This window comes from Cryptomeria japonica, chromosome 9 (assembly GCF_030272615.1).
Source record: "Cryptomeria japonica chromosome 9, Sugi_1.0, whole genome shotgun sequence".
Taxonomy (NCBI): domain Eukaryota; kingdom Viridiplantae; phylum Streptophyta; class Pinopsida; order Cupressales; family Cupressaceae; genus Cryptomeria; species Cryptomeria japonica.
In genome coordinates, this window is record NC_081413.1 from 649,758,539 (window position 1) to 649,784,452 (window position 25,914).

General features: G+C 37.6%; 1 protein-coding gene across 2 annotated transcripts in view; it reads left to right on the top strand.

The window, feature by feature from the left end:
• Positions 1 to 209: 209 nt before the first annotated feature.
• The window catches only part of LOC131066746 (OVARIAN TUMOR DOMAIN-containing deubiquitinating enzyme 12), a 49,903-nt gene continuing 24,198 nt past the window's right edge, over positions 210 to 25,914 (top strand). The window contains exons 1-2 of one of the 2 annotated variants that reach the window (XM_058001580.2): positions 210 to 540; positions 15,092 to 15,695. In XM_058001580.2, coding sequence (XP_057857563.1) covers positions 15,531 to 15,695 — 165 coding nt within the window. In that variant the 5' untranslated portion in view covers positions 210 to 540; positions 15,092 to 15,530. The remainder of the gene's footprint in view (positions 541 to 15,091; positions 15,696 to 25,914) is intronic. The other variant, XM_058001579.2, reaches the window with a different exon arrangement.

Here is a 25,914-nt window from a genome sequence, read left to right on the forward strand (position 1 = left end):
TATTATTTATGTGGTGGTTAAATAAATAATAAATAATCATTAAAAATCTATATGTATATGTTTGACTGGCAAACGAACTCATCCCAACAAGGTAGAAGCTATGCCATCTAGAAAAATATCTTTGACCTAGTTCAATAAAAATAAGCATGTGGAAATTAACGAAACCAATGGGATAACCCCATTTACACGAAATCCAGGCGGTTGTACCTGTAGTAGAAACACCGCAGAAGTAAATATCAGACAACCCTTATCTATCAATTGTTGACTAATTATTACGCAACACGTACTTCCATGCCCACTTCGACGCTTCCAAATTTTGGATTTTATACAATGATTTATTTTTATTCTTCCATAAATTAGTATTCCAATCTTCATTGTCGGGACACCATGATTTTTTGAGGTTTCTTGTTCTATATATTAGTGGCGGTATTTCATCTGTAATTCCTACCGATCTGCCAACAGATTTCAAAATATTAGAAGGAAGATCTTTGCTGCTGGGGACGTAATACAGAACTGTAAGTCCTAGCGTCAACGGCCTTTGTAAGATTTGAAGCACTTTTCCTTGCAATTTGCAACTTTTATGATCAAAATGCGTTCAATTGTATTGGTTAGATAGACCATGCTGCAAACTTAAATGTGTGTAAGAGTTCAGGATAAATCAGGTCCAGGATTGATGAAAACCTAGCCTTGTCCAATAATTTAACGAACCCTTGATATGGGCTGGGCAATGGAATTTTCGAATTTTTTAAAATATTTTTTCTTTTTAACTTTCATCCGAGGAATTGAACCTTTCGAGGATTTGTATGGATTGGGCATCTTACCACTTGTGGTTCATCTCCTCCGGCAATTCCTTAATTTTATAATAGTTTTGACTGTCAGAGGATTTACCCTCTGAAATTTCTCCTCATAAATTGTCTTCTGCAATGTTGACTTTCTTATTAAATCGAATTCAGTTTTTGCTTGGGGAGGATCAGTGCTCATAGCCAACACATGCTTACTAGGATGATGGAGTTTAGGTTCAGTTGCAGAAAATTTATTTAGGAGCAGACATAGACTTCTAGCCGGAAACAGCTGATCCTGTTCACATCAGGCTTTAACCTGATTTTTACCAGGATTTCTATACTTTTTTTTGGCAAATTGCTGTCCAAGGGGGGACAGCTCCCTTTATTTATATTGAAAAGAACAGTACAGGATTTCTGAACTTTTAAAATGTGTGATCCTTTTAATTTTTCCCTAGTTTGCACACCCTAGCTTTGTGGAAAATTCCCATGGAAACTGTGCAATGCAAAGCAAATATCTTAAGTTTTGATAAGGATTTCCTTAAACTACAGTTTACATCTATTGAAATAACATTAACACAAACAATTTTTCTACACGGGGGAAAGCTATTTGGGCTATTTGTTAGCAGTTATTCGTTTTTTAATACGAAATTTTTAAAAGTAGGTCTGCTGATTGGAAAAAGTCCAGGATCAGGCATTGTGGTATAGGATTTTGTCGTATCATGATTTTAATTTAAATTTTTTATGGGTTAATTTCATCTTTTGGGGCTTTAAATTTTGCTTTCCATGTATCACTTTATTGGGGATGCACCAGGTACTCCTATTGTGTACTTCCAGTTCTGTTGGCCTTTCCTAGCCACCCACCATTGGAAAATGTTGATTAAATTAAGTTAAATAACTTTATTTTAATCTGCTCATAAGTTTTACTGTATTCCTCAAAGCTTAAAAGAATTTATAGGATTCTTCGTTTTCTCTCAAATATTAACTTATAATATTTACATTTGTATGTTTAGTAATGTATAAATACACCAACCATTCTAAACTTGGGAAAAAAGTCCTTAGAGTTTCCTTGGTTCTAGATGATTTTATATCATTAGTTATTTACTTATTTATGACTTTGATTTACCAATCTCGAGGAATGGTTCTTTAACAAGAAATATCTCAGAATCTTTTCATACTTTCAGCTGATGTTAGCTGAAAATGGACTGCCAATGGCTGTTATGGTTTTAATTAAAAAAAAAATCTGCATTTTTAGGGTGTTACTGATCTGTGACGAATGCATGAATCCATTGGGAAAATAAGACATTGAGAAAAAAACATTTCTGTGAACTATCTAATAATCATATCAGTATCTGTCCATAATAATTCCAACTTTTGATCTATCATCCCAGCCCTCTGGTAATATAGAAATCTGTTCAACGACAATCAATATCCTGCTGGGAATTTTCAGATATATGTGCTGTTTAATTTGTAATTTATTTTCCTATTGGAGGATGCCAACTAGTGAAATCAAAATATGTGGAAATCAATGCTGTGGTTGACAGGTTGTGTGTGAACATTTTTTTGTTGTTTACAAAACTCTATATGATGAATCTGAACATGATGTATCTTTGTATTTGTAGAAATTTAAATGGTTTTTAATTACTTGAAAAATTAAATGATTCATAATTACTTTAAAAATTACTAATTATTTCATTTGCAAGAAAATACTGTAAAATTTATCCTATCCCTGAAAAATAAGAATATTTGTTCTTGGTTCAAGCTTGTTTCTGTTTTATTGTCCTAGTTCTTATCCTTGGCAGTGTAGCTTCGGCAATTATAAACTTCAAGCCTTCAGCTGGTCAATCCAATCCCTATATTTTTCATTGGTTTTTGACGAACTGAGGAATTTCTTGCCAGTGCAAAAGGACTATTTGGAATCTGGATCACACCTGATTCTAAAGTTTTTGGGACCTCTGGGAAGGGGAATGCTAGTCTATTTTGGATGTACTATTGAAGACCTAGACTGGCACTTAGAGAGACCACGTGCAGCGGCATGCTAATCTCCAAAAGAAAGCCAATCATGATGTGCACGGTCATAGATCTCATTCTTTGTACAATGTTAGACTACGGAGATAATGCATGACAACATCCATTATTCATAATCACCATCAATACTGTTATGTGTGCAACTGTAAACCCTTATATTTTAAGAACATAAGAATACATAGACATAGAATGAAAATATGAACGATGTGTAGCTCCATTAACATGACACCAAAGGAAATACATTAAGGCCACAAGCAAGGGGGGCAGCTGAAAGTTGAAACATGCCAAGCCACACCCTCTTTGCCATCAAATCCTCTCAACCTTATATAGAATAGAAGGGTAGATAAGCTAATATTACTTTCATGGGGCGGGCCACATGCTTATGTAGATGCACAAACCATCTAGTTACTATCAATGATATGGATGTAACTCACCTACCCATTACAATTATTAAGTACATACATATACCGATGTGCAAGTGCACATGACATGTGACCCTTATTTAATGACATGTGAACATAACCCTTCAATACAATATTAATCCTATATTTATATTCAAACCCGTATGAATGTGACATATAACTATATATCATGGCAACATTCCCAACATCAAAATTATGTGTTTCATCCTTAGAATACTGGGATATCAAATCTCAATATGTGCATGGGCTGGTTTTATCCACATCTACAACTCTATCAACCATCACATTATTACAAGTCTTCTTCAAATCCACGTGGATTGGTCAGGCCCCATCCTTATCACATTTACATGGGTTCATCTGACCCTGTCCTCATATCATAACATTGCCTCCAAACATAGATGTCTCCATGTCCATTTAGAAATCTCCTCATCACAATGCAACTAAATGTAGACATACATGTTGTCTATCCACTATGTGGCTTTCCTCTTATATCTATGAACATTATACCTATGCTGTGTGGCAGTTAAATCAAGCAAGTTGGCAAAAGAATCTTATTCTTCACTTGGCAAAAGTTGGCAAAAAAAATCAAAAGTAGTAAACATGGATTTTATGATACCATACAGTCACATGGATCCATTCAGTAGGAGGAGAAGGAACCTGTAGCCTCTCTCCTCATGGGCAAAGCTTTTGGAGTATTTAATGCATTTAAATCAACCTTGTCGCATGATTCTTACAAATGTTGGATTACTCTAGCTACAACCCTCTCATGAATTTATGTTAAGTAGGTGAAGGATTTCATTGGAATTTTTAATTGAATGTTTGAATTCTATATGGGATTTGACCCATATGGTTTTTATGTCATCTCCAAGATGATCTCAATGAGGATTGACTACACTTTTGACTTTCTTCATTTATGTTGGTATTAATTACAAGGCAATGTGACCCACTTAACACAAAGCACTTTATGCATTTTTAGTAGGGTGAGGAATACTAAACACATTTACTGCTTTAGGCTTTTCACCATCTAGTTTTTTCCCATGCATTACACGCTTCAAAAAATTTGCCAATGAGGGAAAAGGCTAGAGGATGAAAAGTCGAATGTGGTAAATATATTCACCATTCCCCTCACCACTAACGAATGCTTAGAGGTTCTTTTGTGCTAACTATGCCCCCTTGCCTTTGAATTATTACCAACATAAATGTGAAAATATGCTATTAATTTAATGATTACTCATTGAGGTCATCAAAGAGATAAGAAAAACCACATAGGCCAAACCACATAAAAAAATCTCTTGATTAATGTTCATTTTGATGCTGAAACATTCTTGCACATAATTTTTACCTAGGAATATCTTCTTACAATCTTTACCCTAATTTAATTATGGCTACATTATCATGAAATTTGTGCATAAATATTGAATTACATCAAGAGTTCTGCTAAGTTGTTGATTCTCATAAGTCTCAATCACAATTATAGATTTAGATCATAGGGCCTCAATCACTCCAATTTTATCCTTTTTCATAACTGTTTCTTAAATCTAACCTTGGGAGTTAGAACAGAACCATGTTTCACTAATAATTTCCCTCCTGTTTCATCCATCTCAGAGTTTTGGGGGTTTGATGTTCATTGCAACACATTTGATGTGTTTCATTCTTTGACAATTCTTTTGACATTGTGTAGATTTGATTCCCTCTGTCATGGTAGTAAATGTCTGAAATGTGAAATAATGAGATTACAAACTTTATGTGCAACATAGTTCTGTATATGTCATGGTTCTATTCATTGGTTGACTGCATCATGGTTTGAGAGAACCATGCAACTTTTTATTGCTGTCTTAAAGAATTGTAGAATGGGAGGGGGATGAACATCATGATCAACTTCTAAGATAATAATAATTGAATTTATTTTAAAAAACTTTTAGTGGTTACATTCAAGCTGGTCTAGCTTCATTGACACAAGCAATAGTGCATTTATTAAAACCAAGCAAACTTATTTTATGTAAGAGACCTAAACTTTCTATATACCATACCATCCAATTGGCCCTAGAAAATAGTTGGGTACATGGAAAAATGTAGACCTTTATTTATAACAAAATGAGTGGTTTTCCACCCAAGCTACTTACAAAACGATATTCTTTGGATACAGTGAATCTACCTAGTGATGACTTCTAGGATGATTTATTTATTTGAGGGTCACCACCACATCATTGAGGCTTACCCTTTATTATATCAGAACTAACACCTTACAGTGTTGGTTAACAAATTCATCTTATGTATTTTGTGTTTTCAATTCACATTTGAAAATTTATTCAGATCCGAAAGAATAAATAACATTCGAAACTTTTTATGCTTATGAATACGCAAATCTCACAAGGCAATAATGAGAGCACATGCTAATTTATCACCTTAAGAAATGAATGATTTTCTTAATGAATTATTTACCAATAAGAGAAGATCAAATACTTAGAAATAATTATCATACTCACACAAAAGAATGATAATGCAGAAATCAACTATTGCACACAAACAGTAATAGATTTCTTATTCTCTGAATATTTGAATTTGTAGGCTCACAGACTTACAACCTTCTCAAAAACTGGTAGTTTTCTCACCTCTATTGTCTTTCTCTTAGCCGTGGATAATAATCATCCCCGTAAAAGTTTTTGGTTACATATTTAAACAATAACTAATTCTTTTTAAGATTTAAAACATTTGAAAGACTTCACATTGCATAATTTTTGAAGTTTAAACTAAGTTGCCGGTTCGGGTTCGGGTTCCGGTTCGGGTTCGAAGAACCCGGTACGGCAAAATTTTGAAAAGGGGTTTGGGTTCGTTAGTACAAAAACATGTAAATTTTTTTTATATATATATATATTTTGATATTTGTGAAGCCTATAAGCATGAATTAAAATATGCATGTCACATAGCATCATATGAACAACAAAACAAACATAAACTTGTAATCATAGCATCATGATCATACCATAATTGATAATATCATCATATACATCAAGTTTAATATCAAAATGACAAAATATTCAAGTATCATTGTTTCAACTTTCAACAATATAAACTTAAAGTTTAATCATCAAATGGATCATCTAATTCTTCTTTCTCCTCCTCCTCCTCCTCCTCCTCATTGACATTGACATTACATGAGCCAATGCCACTTGCACTTGCACTATAAGTTGCCTCAATTTCCGAGTCATCAAGTGTCAATGCAAGAAGCTGAGAAGCAGGAGCATCCAAATCAGTATGCTCTGGCTCTATATCCCACATCTTTGTTTCCCCTTGTGTGTAGTCATGTTGTTTGTGTGAAAGAAGACGTAGGTTGGAATGCACATATACTAAATTCTCCGCTCTTTTTGATAGCAGCCTATTGCGCTTTACTGAGTGGATGAAAGAGTATGTGCTCCAATTTCTTTCTGAAGTAGATGAACTAGCAACCTATGAAGACAAAGTAAACAATTAAAGTTATACATTAATAAAAATAAAATTACTAGCAACCTATGAAGACAAAGTAAACTATAAATAAACTAAAATTTGTAAATTTAAAATTTTAATTAATTAAACTTACTTGTGATAAAACTTTTATAGCGAGGGGTTGTAGGTGTTGGAAGCATGTGCCATGGAAGTACCACCAGCTATGAGCATCTTTCTTGGATCTATGATGAAGTGCATCAACACTTAGACCATTCCCATTTGCGAATTCTATGAACTCATTTGTAACAACATCTCGCAAATCATCATCGGGATATAGTCTAAGAAATGCTGCCTTATACCCATCAGATACTTCTAGATCTCTCCACGGTGGAATCCTTCCTGGTTTATCAAGAAACTGATTGCTATAGTACTTAGGTGTCAAGGCATAGGCAAGAAGGTGCAAAGGAGTGGTCATCTTATTCCACCTCTCTACAATAATTACTTCCAGTTCTTTGAAGAATTTCTCCTGAGGATCATTCTCTTTTTCATTTATAGTGACCTTTATTTTTTCAAGCATTGAATCAATGCCATCATAAATCTCACCTATGCAAGGCCTATCCATGTCTGTATAGCGAATCATGCTCATGATGGGCTCAGTGATACTTAGGAGATATGTAACAAGATCCCACCATTTCTCATTCAATATTCTATCCCTAATTTTTTCTGCCCTCTCAGTGCTACTTTGCTTCCATACAGTCCAATTGGTGCTAATCACCATATTGCATAGTGCCACTCTAACTTTCACAAGTCGTCTTAAGACGATTGTGTTTGATGCAAAATGGGTCTCAGCAACCTATAACACAAATTAATGCCAAATGATTAAAAAATATTCCAAACTTTAAAGAAGAATACACAATATAGCTTACACAATGATATTATTAACATTGAAAATTCAAAAAAATCAGAAAATGTAAAATTAAATTACTATTTCACTTACCTTCAATAGCTCCAAATTTGAATAGGTTCTAAAAATCCCTTGAGACATGTGGTGGTTTGTGATGAACATCTGGATGTCCTCAGCCTCTGCATACACATCTCTGATCCATTTTATTTTTTGCCCAATCCTTTGTAGCATAAGATTGAGTGAATGTACCGCACAAGGTGTCCAAAAGATGTGATCATAGCGTTGCTCAACCAACAAACCAGCAGCTCTACAATTTTTTGCATTGTCCGTTATGACTTGGACAACATTGCGAGGTCCCACAGACTCAATGGCAGAGATGAGAATTTCTGCAATAAATTGGCCATCTTTTATTTGGCCCTCACAATCCACAGCTCTCAAAAACATTGCCCCTTTAGGGGACACCGCTATGACATTGATCAAGGGACGGTTTTTAGCATCTTTCCACCCATCTGAAACAATTGTTACACCTGTCTCAACCCATGAATCCCTTATGGGTTTCAATGCATCTTCAACCCTCTTCACCTCTTTCTCCAATAATGTTCCATGTACCTTCTCATAACTGGGGCCCTTATACCCTCTTGGTGCCTCATTAACACTTTTTATCATTTGCTTCCAATATGGGGAGCGAACAACATTGAATGACAACCCATTTGCATAAATGCACCTTACTATATCTTGATCAGCATTGTCTCTACTCTCATTTTGGAATGCGGTTTCTAAAGGCCCCTTTGTTCTTTTACGTGTCAAGGGTGGTTCACTTTGAGGTTCATTTGTGGCAAAGAAGGGGTGGTCTTCTACTACAATACTGGGATTAGAAGGGCCTTGCATTCCCCTTGTTTTCTTTGATGCGGTTTGGTTCAATCTACGGGCTTCCCTCTCTTCTGCCACCTCATGCTCCCTAATATATTTCATCACTATCTCATCTGGTATAGGTTTACCATTTTTTCCGGGGCATTTTTTGATGCCTCTTCCTTTTATTCCACACAAATGGCCTACCACCCGATAATATGAACTATTACGTTCAATATCACATCCATGGCATTTCCAACGGAATCCCCCACCTCCCGGAAGTTGTTTTATAATGTCCACATATTTCCATAAGGGAGAATTTGGATCATTTCTTTGTTTTGCAATTATTTGTTCATTGCCAATGGAGGAAGATGTAGATGCCATTCTAGTTCCTATGGCAAGAAATAAAATAAACATATTCAAAAACAAAAACTAAATAATGAAAAAAAATTCAAGTTTCATGTTTGAAAATTTGTGAAACAAAAAAAGTTGGAAAAAAATGTTTAAAAACCTACCTCTTGCAGCCAATGGAAGCTTGAAAATGTATGGAAATGATGCTGCAACACTTGTTGAAGCTTCTAAAATCAGTCTTCAACTCCTCCTCTTTGATCTTGGAAGCCAAATTTTCTTCAAACATTCTTCAACCTGCTCTCATAAAAAATTTGTTTGCAACACAAATGAGGTGAAATGTGTCAATAAAGTGTTTTAGAAGTGTTTTTTAGGTTATGATTTTCACTTTTTAATAGGCGGAACTGAAAAAAAATTAAAATTTGGTTTGTTTTTTAGTTTTACGGGCCGCCCAGCCGCCGGGGTTCGCCTGGGTCCGCCCGGGTTCGCCTGGGTTCGACCCCGGGTTCGACTGGGTTCGACCCGGGTCGAACCCACCCTGGGTTTTTCGAACCTTGGTCGAACCCAGGTCGAACCGGACCCGTACCACGGACCCGGTCGAACCCGGACCCATACCAGGGCGTCCCAGGGGCGAACCCGGTAACTTAGAGTTTAAACAATCCATCAATGACAAACTATTGATGAGGTGGCACATTTTCCGAGTCAGCTTTGTCTCCATCTCTTTGTGATGACGGGATTGGCTGGGTTGCACACCTGGCTTTGTAGTCTCAAAATGCCTTGGTAACTGATGGTATTTCATGATGCTGTGGAATAATAACGTTCTTGGTTCTCAATTTCCATAGGGCCCTGTTACCTTTAATTTGATCCAACTTAGCTGCAAAAGCTGCTGGATTTCATCACAGTGCACCAAAGCTGAGTCAATCGTGGCTATATTTGTTATATTGTTTGCAGAAAATGACTGTTCATTGAACAACTCCTCAATTATCTTTTCAAAGTCACTTTTCAACATTTCCACTACATCTTCTGTTCCATCTTTCTTTCTCAAATTGAGTCCAATGTTTAATAGATCTTTCTGAATATCAGACTTGACTTGATTACACTTCTTTATCAAATTGTTTTGTTCTATAACATTTTGCTTCAAGAAAGTGAATTTCCACTCTATACTCTTCCTTCACATGAAGCATCGAGTATCAACAGCACCGTGCAAGATTTTCTTTGCTATCAATTTATCCATTCCAAGGTCTCTGATTTCTTTCAAGTCATTGTCTGCTTGTTGCCATATAGACTTGTCACATTTAGTACTTACAATTTCACTGTCAATATCTTTTTTCAGCTACTCAATGTTGTCACTAATCTTTCTCGCTTCCTGAATAAATTTTATTTCTTTAAAAACAACATTTTTGATCAAGTCTTTTGTGATCATGACATAAGATTTGTATTTATGAATTTTGCCAACCATTTTTTTTCCAGTAGTTGAATTTGGGTCAAAAGGGGCATCTATTTGGCTTACTAGTTGAGAAGTGGGTTCGATGAATGATTTCAAGCAATCACTGAAAACCTTTACTTGGTCTTTCAATTCATCCTTTGTGTGCTTATCTCTTCGTGTCCTTTCCACCAGCTTGGTAGCTGTTACCTGAAAATTGTGTACATCTCCTTCTCTGGTTGAAGGTCCCAAATTAATCCTGGTACAATTGAAATCTTTCGCAGTCACCTAGCTTACATCTTTTTGTGTAGAGGGGTGTGCCACTTCTACATACATGCTCCCTGTATGCAGTCTTTAGTTTCTTGGCCTTTGGGGGCCCTTGGAGCAATTGACCGACACAATTTCTATCAGGGAGACTTAAGTGGACTGTTTTCTTCCTTTTAGAGAGATTTTGTTCTAGCTAGGAGGGGGAGGTAGGAGTTGACACCATCTTGGTACTAGGAGACACAAAATGTAGGGCTCTTCTAAGAGGAGGATTATTAGAAACTTCCATTTCTGGAAGAGGAGTTGGATCAACTCTGATCGGTAAACTTTGTAGCACATTTTGTGGAGGAGAATTTGCAGGGGCATGAGAAGAAGAAGAAGAACCACTTGCTTGGGAGGGAGATGAAGGCACATGGACAACTTCTTCTGTCATTTCCTTCCCTTTTTATTTTTGGGTCTTCTTTTGGGCGGTGTCTTAATAGGTTTTCTTAGTTATCCTTTCCTCCAGAGGGTCCTCATCACCATCTCCTTCCCCACTTGAAGCCATGTGGTGAGCAGAAGGAGATGGGCATGAAGTAGAAGAAGGTTGCGCTTGCCACCCATTCTTGAGTTCTTTTAAGCACCACTGCAGTTTTGGTCTCAATAACTTCAATTTTGTTTATACTAAAATCAATGGACACAATTAGCTGTGTTTGTACATGCTTAATAAAAATAGGGTCTATTAAATCAGAATCATCATCTTTAATGTCTGAAATATCCCAATTCATCTTGAAAGTTACTATCTGTCTCAAGGATAGTCTCATCCAACTCCTTTTTCTAACCACATACTCATCAGCACAATCTGCCCATTAATCTTCCAAATGTGGAATGTGATGGAAGCTTGGTCCCAGTTGCAGATTTTTCTTGACAAAATCCTTACTATCAAAACGGAATCTTCTTTCATAAAATTGCATGGAAAATTTTTACCAAATCTTTTTGAATGTTAAGCACATCAGACATAGACTTACATGAGTAGTAGCCAAGACCAATAGGAAACTGAATTCCAGCCTTTTTCCTTTCTTGGCACCTTATGTTCATTTCAGCTACTTGTCTACATACCTCAATCAAGACAAATCTGTCTTAAGCATACTTGGGCAATTTATAGGGAAGCCCATCAAATCCTCCAATCCTAATGTAGCTGAATCTCTGGAATTGTATGAAGTAGCTGCCTTATATGTTAATCGGCTGGATGGCCTCTGGAGATATTCTCAAACCCATATCTCCTTGGATTTCCCTCACCATTCGCATAGTGAATGCATCATTCACTCTTTTGAAACTCCTGTAATTCCTTTCCAATTGAAGCTAATTTTATTAGTCATAGATCTAAATTATTTCATCATATAAGCCTGGCCACGGTCTAGTGCATGCAATTGTCTAGAATAAGTAAGGAAACATATAAAAGAACCTGTTAGTGGAAATTGAACCATCATCAAATGCATTTGGTCACTAATGAGGTGAGCCCAATCAAGAAACTGTTCACCATGAATAATTATTTGGATGAAGAAATACATACACTCCTCAAAATTATGGGCATTTTTATTACCCTTCAGTCAGTGTAAGAGGACTATAATGTCTGAAATTTGTTCAGCAAAATGGGACCTGCGTAGTCTCTTAGGCAACTGAGATTTACCATTCTTTGGAGTTGAGAACCACTCCTGAGCAATTGTGTTTTTACGTTGGCTCTTTTTCTCCTTAAAACACTGATAAGAGAGAATGAAGTTGAAATTTATGTATGCTTCCCTCTCAGGTAAATACAGGCAGGAGCTAAAAGTTTCTCTGCTCACCGTGATGATTAGCCTGTTATCATTTGTTTTTATTTCCTTGGTCTCAGGATCATAATGGTTCATGCATTTAATTACAAGTTGAAATCTATATATGCTTACCTCTAAGGTAAATGCAGGCAGGAGCTAAAAGTTTCTCTGCTCACGGTGATGATTAGCTTGCTATCATTTGTTCTTATTCCTTGGTCATGGGATCATAATGGTTCATGCATTCAATTACAAGATCTATGCATTGCACTTGGATTGGAAAATCCGCAACTTGTAGTAATTCACTCGCAACTAATCGTTGTGTCATTGGGGTTTGTCTTTACCAATTCTCTCCCAAAAATTGTTCAAATTTACATGCCTTAGCTTGGTGTCTCCGATTTCTGGCAGAGTGCTTGATAAACCAGACAAATGCTCGTAGTGCAGGTACTTGTACTTCATGGTGATTAAATTGTGCAGGCACAGAGATAAATTTTTCTTAGGGAGTGATTTTAGTAGAATTCTGAGAGCAGAGAAATCTATATTTTATTACCGTCTTTGAACTTATTAACCTCTTCTAAATTACCTTGTGGCACACAGCTAGCTAGTAGAAGTGCAGAATTCATTATACCTTTGAGCAGACCAAGCTTTATATCGTCACAATTCTTCTCTGTTCGAGCTCCACAATTTTACTTCTCCATTTCTGCGAATTTGCTTTTGAATGCTTGTTAAAATGAGTCTTTTTGTCTATTTAATCTCACAAACACGCTTATATTCAATGTTGTCATGTCATAGGTCAGCATTAATGGCATGCATTAATTGGTTGTGAGTGTAAGCGTGTTTTTGAATGTCACTTTTTGCCGCAAAATTTGGTTTTGAAACCTTATTACAAAGTGGAAAATCAACTCTTTAAATCCTTTGAAACTTTTCTTTTTATGTCAATGCTTAAGGCTTTTTCATGGTTATGGGTTCTTTGTTGGATATCGACATGTTTGTGAAAGCCTTGTTGGGTCCCGACTAAGGTTCTGGAATTGGGCTAAAAGACTGACGCAAACAAAAGAAAGACACTCTGAAATTTTTGAAACGTAAGAGTTTTGTCGGAACTCACCAAGGTTGTGAAAACCATGTCAGAGACTGATGTTGTGGAAGTCTCATCGAGTTTTAGCATGAGCTAAGGAACCAAGGTAAAGAGCCAATGCAAAGGAAAGCATACTTAAATCTTTTAAAGATGAGATAACTTTGTAGGAACTTGGAAGGGTTTTGAGAACCTTGGCGGACTTCGACACAGGTTTCAAAACCTTGGGACTTCTCTGCTAATATAGGCCAAGAAAGACTAAGAAAAAATGTGTCTGACAAAAACAAAGGAAACATATAGCATATGAAGTTAAGTACAGATTAGCCCATTTACATGTATATTATTCAAATGTTGCATTTAGCTTTTCAATGCTTCACCATATCCCATTGGAATTTTTTCTTATAAAGACAGTATCATGTGCTGCAGCACTAGATCCAGTATTGACTATATTGAAGGCATCATGTTTGGGATATCTGACCCCACTAGCCAGGGAAAATGGTCATCAAGTGAACTTGGGACTGAACTTATACATGCTCATTGGGCAAATGATCATCAACTTCAGGAGGGGGTTTGGCGTTCAGACATTTCCTCCAATACAGTGGATTTGATTATGGGAACTGTTGACTGGTAAGACATGCAGTGGTAAGACATAATGCGTGAAATGGCCAAGCAGAATGCCTTGGAACTCTCACGTACCACTACCATGACTGTGTCTGGCACCAGATATGGAGTTGCTGCCCTTGCAAACACTAATGTTTTTTGTGTTTTGTTGGAAAATAGAATACTGGAATACGTATATTAAATTGCATGGTTGTATACTTTCTGCTGGTATTTGTATGTCTGTTAGGAAGAGTGGACAGCATTATGTGCATTTTGATTGGCAGTAGGTTTAAATTTTTCATTGGAATGCCTGAAAGAGTCCATTTTGTACTCCTTCAGCAAGTTGGCCTCCTGGCATCTAATTACAATATAATGACTGCTGGTTCAAAAGATTAACAAGCACCTGGCACTAGATGCACAGAAGGGCTCTGGTTAGTTGTAATTGCCATATTCTAATAGAATGGAACATTCTCGTTTTACTGATAAAAAAATTGGAATACATCATCATTCTTGCAATATGACAGGTCAGTTTTAGGTTACAGGTTGACAGCACATATTTTTGTGATCTGAAAGCCCAGACTCTATCTTAAACTCTAGTATAACCTCTAAACTCCTTATATACAACATATAGAGAGCCGCAACTGTAAAAGTGATGTTCTTTAACATGGCATTATATTACTAAAAATAAAGATAATTTCAGCCTACAGGAATTCATGCAGAAAAGAGTGTGTTATGGCAAACTGAGCACATTCCCTGATGTATTGAAAATATCTGTAAAACTATATGCGGTAGATATCCATTCAAAATCTCTGTCAAACAAAGTAACTGAAAATCTCGAAGTGTCATGTTCCCCCAACACAACCAAATTAAAGGTGCTAAATATTGACATTAAACATTGCAATTGTGTATGAAATTAAATACACAATTGTGTTTACCATGCAATTTTCATCTTCTTTGCTTATTTCTGTATAGTTTATAAAAGAAATCTTTAAAATTTATAAAAAGTTGACTGTATGCTGGGGTTTGGGAACTCATGATTTGGTTTGTGCAACAAGTAGTTCCAATTTTCTGACTACTGAATATAAATGCATTCTTTAAAGTCATTATGGGTAAACTGAGCCTATTTGTTATTTCTTTTTTAGCCAATGTATGTGTTGAGCTCTAATAATTTGTTAAATTGCTATCATTGCAGAAAAGTTACTTTGGGGGAAATTTAGGCTTCTGAAGACTGAATTGCAACGAGTTGGCTTGTTGCTTGGGGGCTTCTTGACACTTCATGCTGTCTTAAGAGCATAAAAGAAGATCTAAGTCTGCATGTTTCCTGTTAAAAAATCTGTATATTATGGTTGTGTTTGCATAGTGATTTTGGTCATTTCAACGCTAGGCAACTACTCTTGAATCATTGCATATTTGCTCCATGCTCTGTTGACTTTGTTAATTAGAAGGGTGTTTTCAACACTTGGCGATTTCTCCAGCATCTTGTATTTGCTCCACACGAGGAAAATACTTTGCTGCAACAAGTTAGAGAACACCAAGTTTATCTTTTCTAAAAACAGATTTATTTTATCTGGCACCATCTCTGATTGGTCCATAGGAAAAAAAACATTTTGCTGCTCTATCAATCAAGGAATATGAATAGGGATAAGGAGAGTTTTGGGGAAAGTTCTAGTTCAAGTTCCTTGAGCAGTCAACAAGATGTTGGAGATGATAGGATGATTGCAGAGATACTTTCTGAAGAAAACTCAAAACCAAATGGTGCAGTTGGTAGGCGCCTATCACATCTAGATTCCATTCCGGTGAGATTTTAATCTGTAATGCTATCATTTTTGTATCGTTGAAAGTATAACTTTTAGTTAGATAATAGTAATGCTAGTGTCCTTTTCTATGATGTTATATATTAGTGGTCGTGGTTGGATTCCTCATCATTATGTTTGTTGCTATGTTCATTGATTCAGCCATCCAAGTACTATTGTGGTTCTATTGACTAAGCCTAGCATTGTTTGCTACTTTCTTATTCAGAATGAGTGTTGTAGTTGATTCTATCAATTATATCTTATTATGCAATCTATATATTCAAATTTTTTAATTTTCCAGTTTGTCTGATGTGTTAATGCACGTCTTCTTCTACCATTATGTTAATGTTCTTTGTGATTTCTTTAATATGTTCAATGACTTAACCTTATCTTTACTCACTATTCTTTTCTCAAGCTAAGATCCTTTTCAGTTAATTAGTTTGTCAGACATCTCTTAGTGCAGAGAACTTCACCATATTTAGTTTCAGCTATTTTGGTCATCGTTGTAACAGTCAAATATTTCCCTTCAATTTAGTAGAATATTCTTCCAGATATTACTACAACAAATTTGTAAACCTTTGTAATTTAAGTACCCTAACATTCTAGCTCTTTAAGATATCATTTTTTCATTCTAAAAATCTTTACATTATATAGATGCAAATAGCTAATATTAGATAACATAATTTCCTGAGAACACATAGAAAACATAATGATAGCATTAATGAGAGAATATTAGGAAGTGTTTCTGAATGCACAGTTGCATAGGCAAGTCCAATGATTTCCTGGATGAGGGTCCTAATGAGCAGCTACTGCTGTCATATGTACATAGTGATATGTTTTCATGGACCAGTTACATATCCTCCCCAGGAATCAAAGGAATGCAGTTCTCCTCAATAGAATCATATATAACCCCCAAGAGCATTCTCTTCAAGGAAATATCATAAAGTTGAACTTCCATCTGTAATCATTTACTAATCAAAATTCCTAGTTAATCTTATAAATTAAGATGTAGGTACAAAACCCTTTTTAGGTCACTTGCATTCCTAGACAGCATTTCCAACAGCTGCCTCCCACAAGTAACGTTTTTTTTTTTGATCGGTCTCCCACAAGGATTTTTTTTTTGCTTGGTAATGGGCCGAAGCTGAATCGCTTTTGACGAGAACTATGGACCAGTGAGACCACATTTTTGAGGGGCCTGTTGACGTGTTTTTTATGACTACGTCGAACACAGAATAAAGTTGCCTAACGGTCACTTCACTCTCTCTTGATCAAAGTGCGATTGTGTGCTAAGATTGCAGGAAGATCAGACAATTGACTCCAAGGTTCTTTTATGCTACGGACGTGACTCAGTTGGCTGATGTGTTTGCTGATAATCCAAGGGGCCTTACGTTTGCATCATTCTTTCACTTCTTTGTTGTGGCTGAAACTCCATCATCGGATATGGCAATTTTGTGATGCTTGTGCTTTGAACGAACTCAATTGGAATGAACAGGAATTTAAAGGGGAAAGGGTTAGAAAGATCTAAATCTACTCCTAAGGGCAGCGACATCAACGGATAATTCTTTGGTGGACAAATTCCAAATAAACCAAGCTTTGCTTCGCCAAGATTAACTACAACTCCGCAAGAACCGGTGCAATCTTCTGGGGATGCTAGAGGATTTTCAAATCAAGAAAGTACATTTGAATACCCAAAAACAACGCAATCCAAACGACCATCCACAATCGAACTTAGCACAAATTTAGGGGGTTCAGGCTAACTTTACACTGCAACTTACAATCAGCAAGATGCAAAAAGTATGAACCATGGAAACTCATCAAACACCATTACATTCTCCATTGAAATCAAAGCACTATATTACTTCTACTCCAAGTGAGGAAAGTGAAACCATGCAAGCTTTGAAAAAATAACTTAAGTGGACACCATCAGAGAACAATGTTTCACTATTATTTTCTCAAAAAACTTATCGCAACAATTTCATACAAAGCTCCCTCCTTTTACAAATGAGGGGGGTCACCCCTTTATATAGGCCTCAAGCCATGATAACATGCAAAACCCTAATTAGGGTTTGCTCTAAAAGATTCTCCACACATGATGCAACAAGGTGGGAATCTCCAATTAATAACCCATCATGCCCATATACAATTAATTCCATCCCATTACAATTAATTACATTCCAGAAGTGCCCACTACGCAATGAATGTACCCTCATGCAAAAATGCCCTGTGATGCCATAAATGCACCATCATCTTCTGAATGTGACGGCTACATGCAGAAGGAATATGTCATAATGCCATAAATGTGATGGCTGCATGCAGAGAGATACTTCATTAATTCAACGTCCGTTGACTTGGCTGCCACTTGGCGAGAAAACCTTGGAGAGAAGAATTTGATCCATGAAGAATTTTTCTTGAAGTTTCTCGAACTCTCCTTGCTCTGGAGGAGATTTTCAACAATTCTCCACCATCTCCTTTTTTTTAGGAATTTTGCATAAATTAGGTTTCAAGTCTAGGAGGAAGAGAATTCTCCTACGAATCCAAATCTGTAAAACTTTTGAAATTTGGATGTGATTTGATGCCCGCGAATGGATTTTTCAAATTTTTCCCTTGGGGGGGAAATTTCTTGTTTAGTTCGTCCCTGATTCCTTCCTTGCCTTAGAAATTTTATCTTCAATTTATCCTTGGATGTGATTTCTTGTTGTGGAGGAATTCTCCTTTGGAAAGAAATTTGTTCCTTACCCCGAGGAAGGAAATTCTTCGTACCTTAGCCAATTTTCATGATTTCCAAGAACTATATCCTGAAGGAAGAAATTTCAAACACTTAGTCAAGCTTTTACCTTTCCTGGAATTTCTTCTTCTTGGGTGCAATTCTTCCCCGATGAAGGAATTCATCTCTGTGTGCACTGTAGTCAAGTTTTCACCTTTCCTGGAATTTCTTCTTCTTGGGTGCAATTCTTCCCCGATGAAGGAATTCATCTCTCTGTGCATTGTCCATGAGAAGATCATTTTAGCACACTCCTGTGTTCCTAGGCAACATTTTACACTTGGTGGGGAATTCTTTCAATTCCATGGATTCCTTGCATCCCTCTATCTGGCGCTCCTTCTTTCACTTGGGCGCTAAAATGCCTTGGTCAAGGATTCTTGCAATTTGCCTGTTTCTCCATGCACTCTTCATTCTGGCGCCCTCCACAAGGTTGGGGCAAAAATTCCTCCTGAGGAAGGAATTCATTGTTTTGTGAATTGTCCATGTCTTCTTTTCAACATCCCTATTTTTTAGGGAACCTCCTAAAATTTAGGAGCCAGGTTCATTGGATGGAGAATTCTGCTATGATTCTGAATCTATAACAATTTCCTCATTCCGGCGAGATTCGGTGTCTAAAAATAGCAAATTCAAAAATTTGCTCGAGGGGAATTTTATTTTCTATTCCTCCTTGACCCCTTGGATTCCATGCCTTAGGCAAAAATTTCAACTTGTCGAATTCACTGTGGCTTGGAATTTTTTCATTTTCCACGTCTTCCATGGAATGTCCAGTTTGGCGCCTGAGTCCACATTTGGGAGGATTTTTCATCTGGCCAAGGATTCATGGAATTTTCCTTCTATCCATGGGAATCCCATTTTGGCGCCCTTCCTCATATCTTGGCGCAAATCACACTTAGCCAAGGATTCATGGATTTTTCCGTCTGTGCTTGCCTGACCCATTTTGGCGCCCAACTGCATATTTGGGCGGAATTTCGCTTATGCCCTGGATTCATGGAATTTTCCATTTGTCCTTGCCTGGCCCATTTTGGCGCCCAAGTCCACAGCTGGGTGGAATTCATGCATGGACGATTTTGATGTTTTTTCACAAGTTCCAGGCTCTTCGTCAGGATATATATATGAAATATGTCTTTTTCCTTTCTTATACTTTAAGTTATATTTCATATATATTGTCAGGATGTTTGAGAGTGGTTTTAGGTCCATAGGAATCATAATGCAAATTTTGGATTTTGGAAATCTTCCAAATTTCCAGATAGTCAAATTTCAGGCCATTTTCAGATCAAGATGACATTGGTGGATTGATGTGAATTTTTGGACTTGGATGATTTTGCATGCTTTCCTCTTCTGGAATAGGAGTTCCAAACTTAACCATTTTTGACCCAACTTGTTTGCCTTCTGACTTTTCCGGATTTAGAAATGGTCTTCAGGAACGTTCAGTCTTCAACGTCTTAAGAGATATTCAGCTTTCAGTGTTTTCTTGTGAAGATCTTGCCAAAAATAGATTTTCCCAAATAGTAAGTGTTTCAAAATGTCAAGGTTTGGGCAAAATAGGTCAGAAAAGCACTTACTAAAAATAGAACTTACTAAAAATAGTAAGTTTGATTTTTGGCAAAATTAGACCAATCCGGGACTCAAAAAAATCCCTAAAAAATAGGGACTTTCTAAAAATAGAAAGCTGCTCCGTTTGGGCTCAAATTTTATTGGGAGGCTCCTTGAGGGGTCTTGATTCCAGTCGTATGTTCAGTTTTTCCAAAACCCTAACAGAAACCCCTAAAATCTAGGACAAAAGGCAGAAACCCTAAAAAAGGACAAAACAGGCCCTAGACTTAGCCGAATTTGCTCAAACGAAAGGCAGACTTGACCAATATGACCCCCAAACACTTGCTGCGAAGAGACCCCAAAAAATGCAAGCCAAAAGATTGGGAGGGCCTACAAAGTAGGGGGGGCCCATTTGCAATGGGGCGATGTGTGAAAACGTCACAACAGGGCCTCATCCTCATATTTGTTTGGCAATAACACCTTTATATCTCCTTGTGCCATCTTGTCTTCCACGCCCAGGCATCACCTTATCTCTCCATTGCCTGTGTGGGACACATGGGCTTCGAGCAAACTCGAACCCAAGACCTCCCATGTAGAAGACTCGCAACTAACCACTGCGTTGTGGGGTCATCCCCAAAAAGGTATTAAAAAATAATGGTTTGAACCAAAGAAACGGGACTCGGACTCGGCTCGGACTCGGCAAGGCCGACTCAGACTCAGACTCGGGACTCAGCATCAGACTCGGCTCCAGACTTGGGAAAGTGAAAAACTCAAGAAATTTATAGATTTTTAAAGATTTAAAACTTGTTTCAGACACCCTTTATTGAATACACCTTAAAGACACAAAAGCATCATTAAACTCGGCTCATTTGATTACATACACAAGTATACATCAATCACATAAGCATAAACGCAAATTGTAGCTGAAGAAAATAACAAACATAGATATATAAAGATTGTCAAATGTATACAATATTACAAAACTCATGGAATAAAAAATCCATGTCATCATATGATCATCATCAAATGTTTCATACAAATACCAAAGGTAAATAGTAAATACTAAATACAACTACAAGTGTACAAGCCTATGGCTCAGAGGGCCGTGCACCCTCTCACCCTGGCCCCCTGCGAAGACATTTAAAGTAGGTCCTAGATGATTCAGCAGCCATAGTCGCTCCTCGTGACACCATGCCATGCTCACCAACATCAGGAACGGGCCGAACGGTTGTGTCATGCTCACCAACATCAGGAACAGCTGTGTCACTCCGAGTCTCAGTATTTCCTGTCTCTGCTCGTGCTCTCTGCTCCTCCTCTGCCATGGCTACAGCCTCAGCCTCTATATCTACTTGGTCGATCCAATCAATGTCATCATCACTAAATACAGCTGTAGGAGTCCCAGGAGCTGTCTGATTCTCATTGGCCCACTCTGCTTCAAGATCAACCTCATCTAGAATGATAGGAGACATGTCAACTGTTGCATTCTTTCTCATTCTCAGGCGGAGGTTGTAGTGAACAAAGACGAGATCATTCATCTTCTCCACAGATAATCTATTGCGCCTCTTGGAGTGTATGTGCTCAAACATACTCCAATTGTGCTCACAACCTGATGCGCTGCATGGTTGGCTCAAGATACGAATGGCCAACTTCTGAACATTTGGTGTCTCTGGGCCAAAAAAGTTCCACCAATGATCTGAGTTTGAAATGAGAAAAATAAATAAAATCAGTCTCACTCATGAACTCATTTAACAAGTTACAATATAGTATTGAATAAAACTAAAATTAAGCTAACAATTTATTTTTACCTGGCATCATAGTTGTCCTACCGTCTTTGGCGACAGGACGAGAGAAGGTCTCCCCTTGTGCATCTGAGAACATCTGTAGCTCTCGAAAAAGGTCTATTTGAGAAGTACCAGCAGGTCCCATCTTCTCCATGATTGCATATAGCCCATTAAGGACCTCCGCATTAGCCTTGAAAGAAGGGATAAAACGGAATGCTGGATTCAGATAATAGGCTGCCGCATGGATGGGCCTATGAAGCTGATGATGCCATCTCCTATCAATGATCTCCCAAATGGGACCATGCTCCATAGACGAATCTGATGGCCTCCTTCGCCCTATCCATGCCCTCATATATATAGCCCATTGCGGGCTCATCAAAAATGCAATCTGCCATTTCTATCCCTGCAGGGGTGGTAGCATAGGATGAGGAAGACCACTCCTCACCAACAATCATACGTCTCAAGGCAGACTTAGACCTAAGCATGGACTGCAATGTGAGGAAGTTTGTGGCAAATCTTGTGATTCTTGGACGATGCAACTCCTTCTGCTCTGTGTATTGTCTCATAAGAGCCAACACCCATGAATGATTATATACAAATTTGCAGACATTTCTTGCCCTTTCTACACATCTCTTGACCCATGGGATTTTTCCAATATCCTCCAACATGAGGTCAATGCAATGAGCAGCACATGGAGTCCAAACTATAGATGGGTGCCTCTCCATCAATAGTCTACCTGCAGCAACATAATTTGTTGCATTGTAAATTGTAATTAATGCAGGTACAAACTACAAGATAGTAATTAATTTGCAAACAAAATTAGTTTGTAATCAAAAGTTTACCCACAGCAACATAATTTGCTGCATTGTTGGTCACCACCTGTACCATGTTCTCCTCACCCACATCTTCAATCATCTCCTCTATCTGCTCACATAGGTAGGTGGCATTCTTGCAATGGGTGGAGGCATCAATGGACTTGACGAAAATGGTGCCCCCTGAAATAAAAAAATAAAGCTAGGTCAATGATCATTCAATAAACCATTAGATAAAAAATAAAAAATTAAAGACTATATGAAACTAAAATTAATCAATCACCTGCGGAAGAAACAAGAAAATTAAGGAGAGTTTTATTTCTCCTATCCGTCCAACCATCAGTCATGATGGTGCAACCTTTAGTGCTCCATATGTGGCGTTGTTCATCTAAATCCTTTTTCACATCATCCACCATTTGAGACAAATTGGGTCCCCTCAAATCACTCTCTCTAGGGGCTTTGAACCCTGCCCCGCATATGGTAATGGCATCAACCATTTGTTGCCAATAAGGAGACCTGTCGCAAAGAAACTCAATGAGATAAGTTAAGTATAAAAATTCAATGAGATAAGTTAAGTATAAAAATTAAAACAATCAAAGTTATCAAACATAAAAGTTAGTAAAACATTCACCTGGCTACAAAGAATGGAATACAGCTGTAGCTCCAAAACCCTGCCAATTGCCATTTTAGCAGCATCATGGACCTCCTTGTTCCAACCCATGCTCTCAAGCGACGGTTGGGACCCAGGAGTAGTGCGAGGTATAAAGAAGGAATCCAACCTAGATTTACGAATCCTAGGTCCAATGGTAACATACCCACTACAACTACTAGTGGTAGGAGCATGAGAAGTGGTGGTGGCACTGCCACTTATAGAAGCAGAAGCAGAAACGGAAGCACCAGCAGTAGCAAACTGAGTGGGACGATATGGAGGTAAGGAAGAAGGGCCTCCAACACAACCTAACTGTGTCCCTCTTCCTAAAACTGTCTCTCTCCCAATGGCCGCTCGATCCTCCTTTTGTTTCTTTTTTCTTTCAATCTCCTCAACCATTACATAACAATCACGTACGGCCTCAGAGACTGCTTTTAAGCATGGTTCGGCATCATGTCCACGCACACTAGCAATATGGTATTTCAGCCTATATATACCTCCATGGAATATTGTTTTGCAAAACATACATTTTGTTTGCCCCTTTCCTTGCCCTGGAAAATCCTCATGATATTTCCAAGCAGGGTCCTTTCTCATGGGGGGTCTAGAAGCTGAAGTAGACATTTTAGGATAGTTTTGTGAAACTTGAAGTTGAGGCAAATAATAAAGTGAAGTTTGCTGCAATAAAACATTACAAATACAAAATAAAATTAATACATACATTCAAAAAAACTAAAGTAGGGTTTGTAAATTTTTTTTTTTTAAAATTGTAGGGTTTGTCAAACCCTACAATTTAAAAAAAATAAAATTTACAAACCCTACATACAACCCTACATAGTACAACTACATACTACATGCTACATACAAATTACAAACATACAAAAGATCTTGCATACAAGAAAATGTAAAACTTTCAAAATAAATGAATAGAAAATGGAATTTTTGCATACAAGAAACAAAATAATGCTCAAAAAAACAATCTTACCTCTTACAACAAGCTTGAAATGAGCTACAAACTCTTCCTATCCAACTCTTGATGCACCAAATCGAAACACAATGCAGCTCCAAAGTGACAAATTGAAGAAAACTTGAGCTTCCTCCTTGCTGGTTTTTCTTCTATGCACCCTTGTTTTTCTTCCCAACTCACTTTACTCTTCCTTTTTTTGCAAGTGAATGAAATGAAAGTCACTTTTAGGGCTAGAAGACAATTAACATTAAAAAACGGATTTAAAAAAACTTTCCAAACTAATTTTTTTTGGCGTTTTAACTTATGCCAACGCCGGCCGAGTCCAGGGCTCGGGACTCGCCGAGTTTGGCGAGTTTGGGCCAAACTCGCCAACTCGGCGAGTCCGAGGCCGAGCCCCTGGGACTCGGCCAGCCTGACTCGGACTCGGACTCGCCGAGTTTGGGCGATTTCGGGCGAGTCCCGTTTCTCTGGTTTGAACCAAGGATGTAAGCACTATAGGCAAGAAACCCCACTATTTCTCCAAGGTTCTCCCCAAGGTAAGGGTACTCCATTTTTAACACAGTAGAGACGAACCCGTGGGGGTTTGAACCTAGGTTGTAGGCATTACAGGCAAGAAGCCTCACCATTTCACCAAAGAGTCATCCCCAAAATACCTACCATAAGTAATTTTACTAAACATAATTTGCTAGCAATTTATTTAACTTGATTAGATGGGAATCATATATCGTAGTTCTCCTCCAACAGAATCATTTAACCTCAAGAATGTTCTCTTCAAGGAACTGTTATCACAAAAGCTTGCACCCTTGCTGAGCTATCAACTCAGCAACCTTGTGAAACATTGAAACAACCCCGAAGTGTGGGACTTTGCGCAAGGGGGTTGAGTCTCCGGAGAAGGCCGGCTTCCTTCTCAATCCAGGTGCAGGTGTTGAACCAACTCAACACTTCAAAACTAACTCCTAAGCCTATCCTAACAACTTGCAGAGGTAAAGGGAAGAGATAATTGCTTGAAATAAAGGGAGGTGATGCACCAAGAAGAGATTGTTCCTCTCCCTACCGAAATGACACAAGTAATTAACTGAAACACCCAGAAGATGCACAACTTTTCAGTTGTATGAGTGACCCCAATGCATATATGAAGGTTAGAATTCACTGAATGCCAAGAGGGGAGTAGGATTCCCACAAGTCACACTCAGAAAACCAGTTAACATAGCATATGTGAAGAGAAAAGGTCACAAGACATACGCCTATGATGGAGGTAAGAAAGCATACACAATATAGATAAGTTGAAAAGAGGCAAGAATGGTGATTTTCAATTAATCTTAAGGCCAAAAGCCAATCTTACAGTTGCAGAAATGCAAAAATTATAAGTCTTCAAGAGAAGAGAAGAGCATAAGAAAACTCAAGGCAGCAGGGAGAGACCCTTTACAATGAGGCCTAACAGCCTTATATAGAAAAATGGGTTACAATGGTGATCATGACCCTTGCATGTCAGTCTGGAAGTGCAGGGAAGTGCATGCACTTGGCTTGTACATGCAAGCAACCTAGCCATACCCACAAAGGGAAACCCTGAGAAGGTGGATTGACTGACCTTCCAAAGTCAGAGTATGCAGTCATGACACAAGTCACCAAGCATGGTCCCGTATCTCTCTTGATGGAAATCCTGCCAAAAACATTAAATGCACCCTTGTGGCTCCACAAAAGAAAGTGTACAAGTCCCCAAAA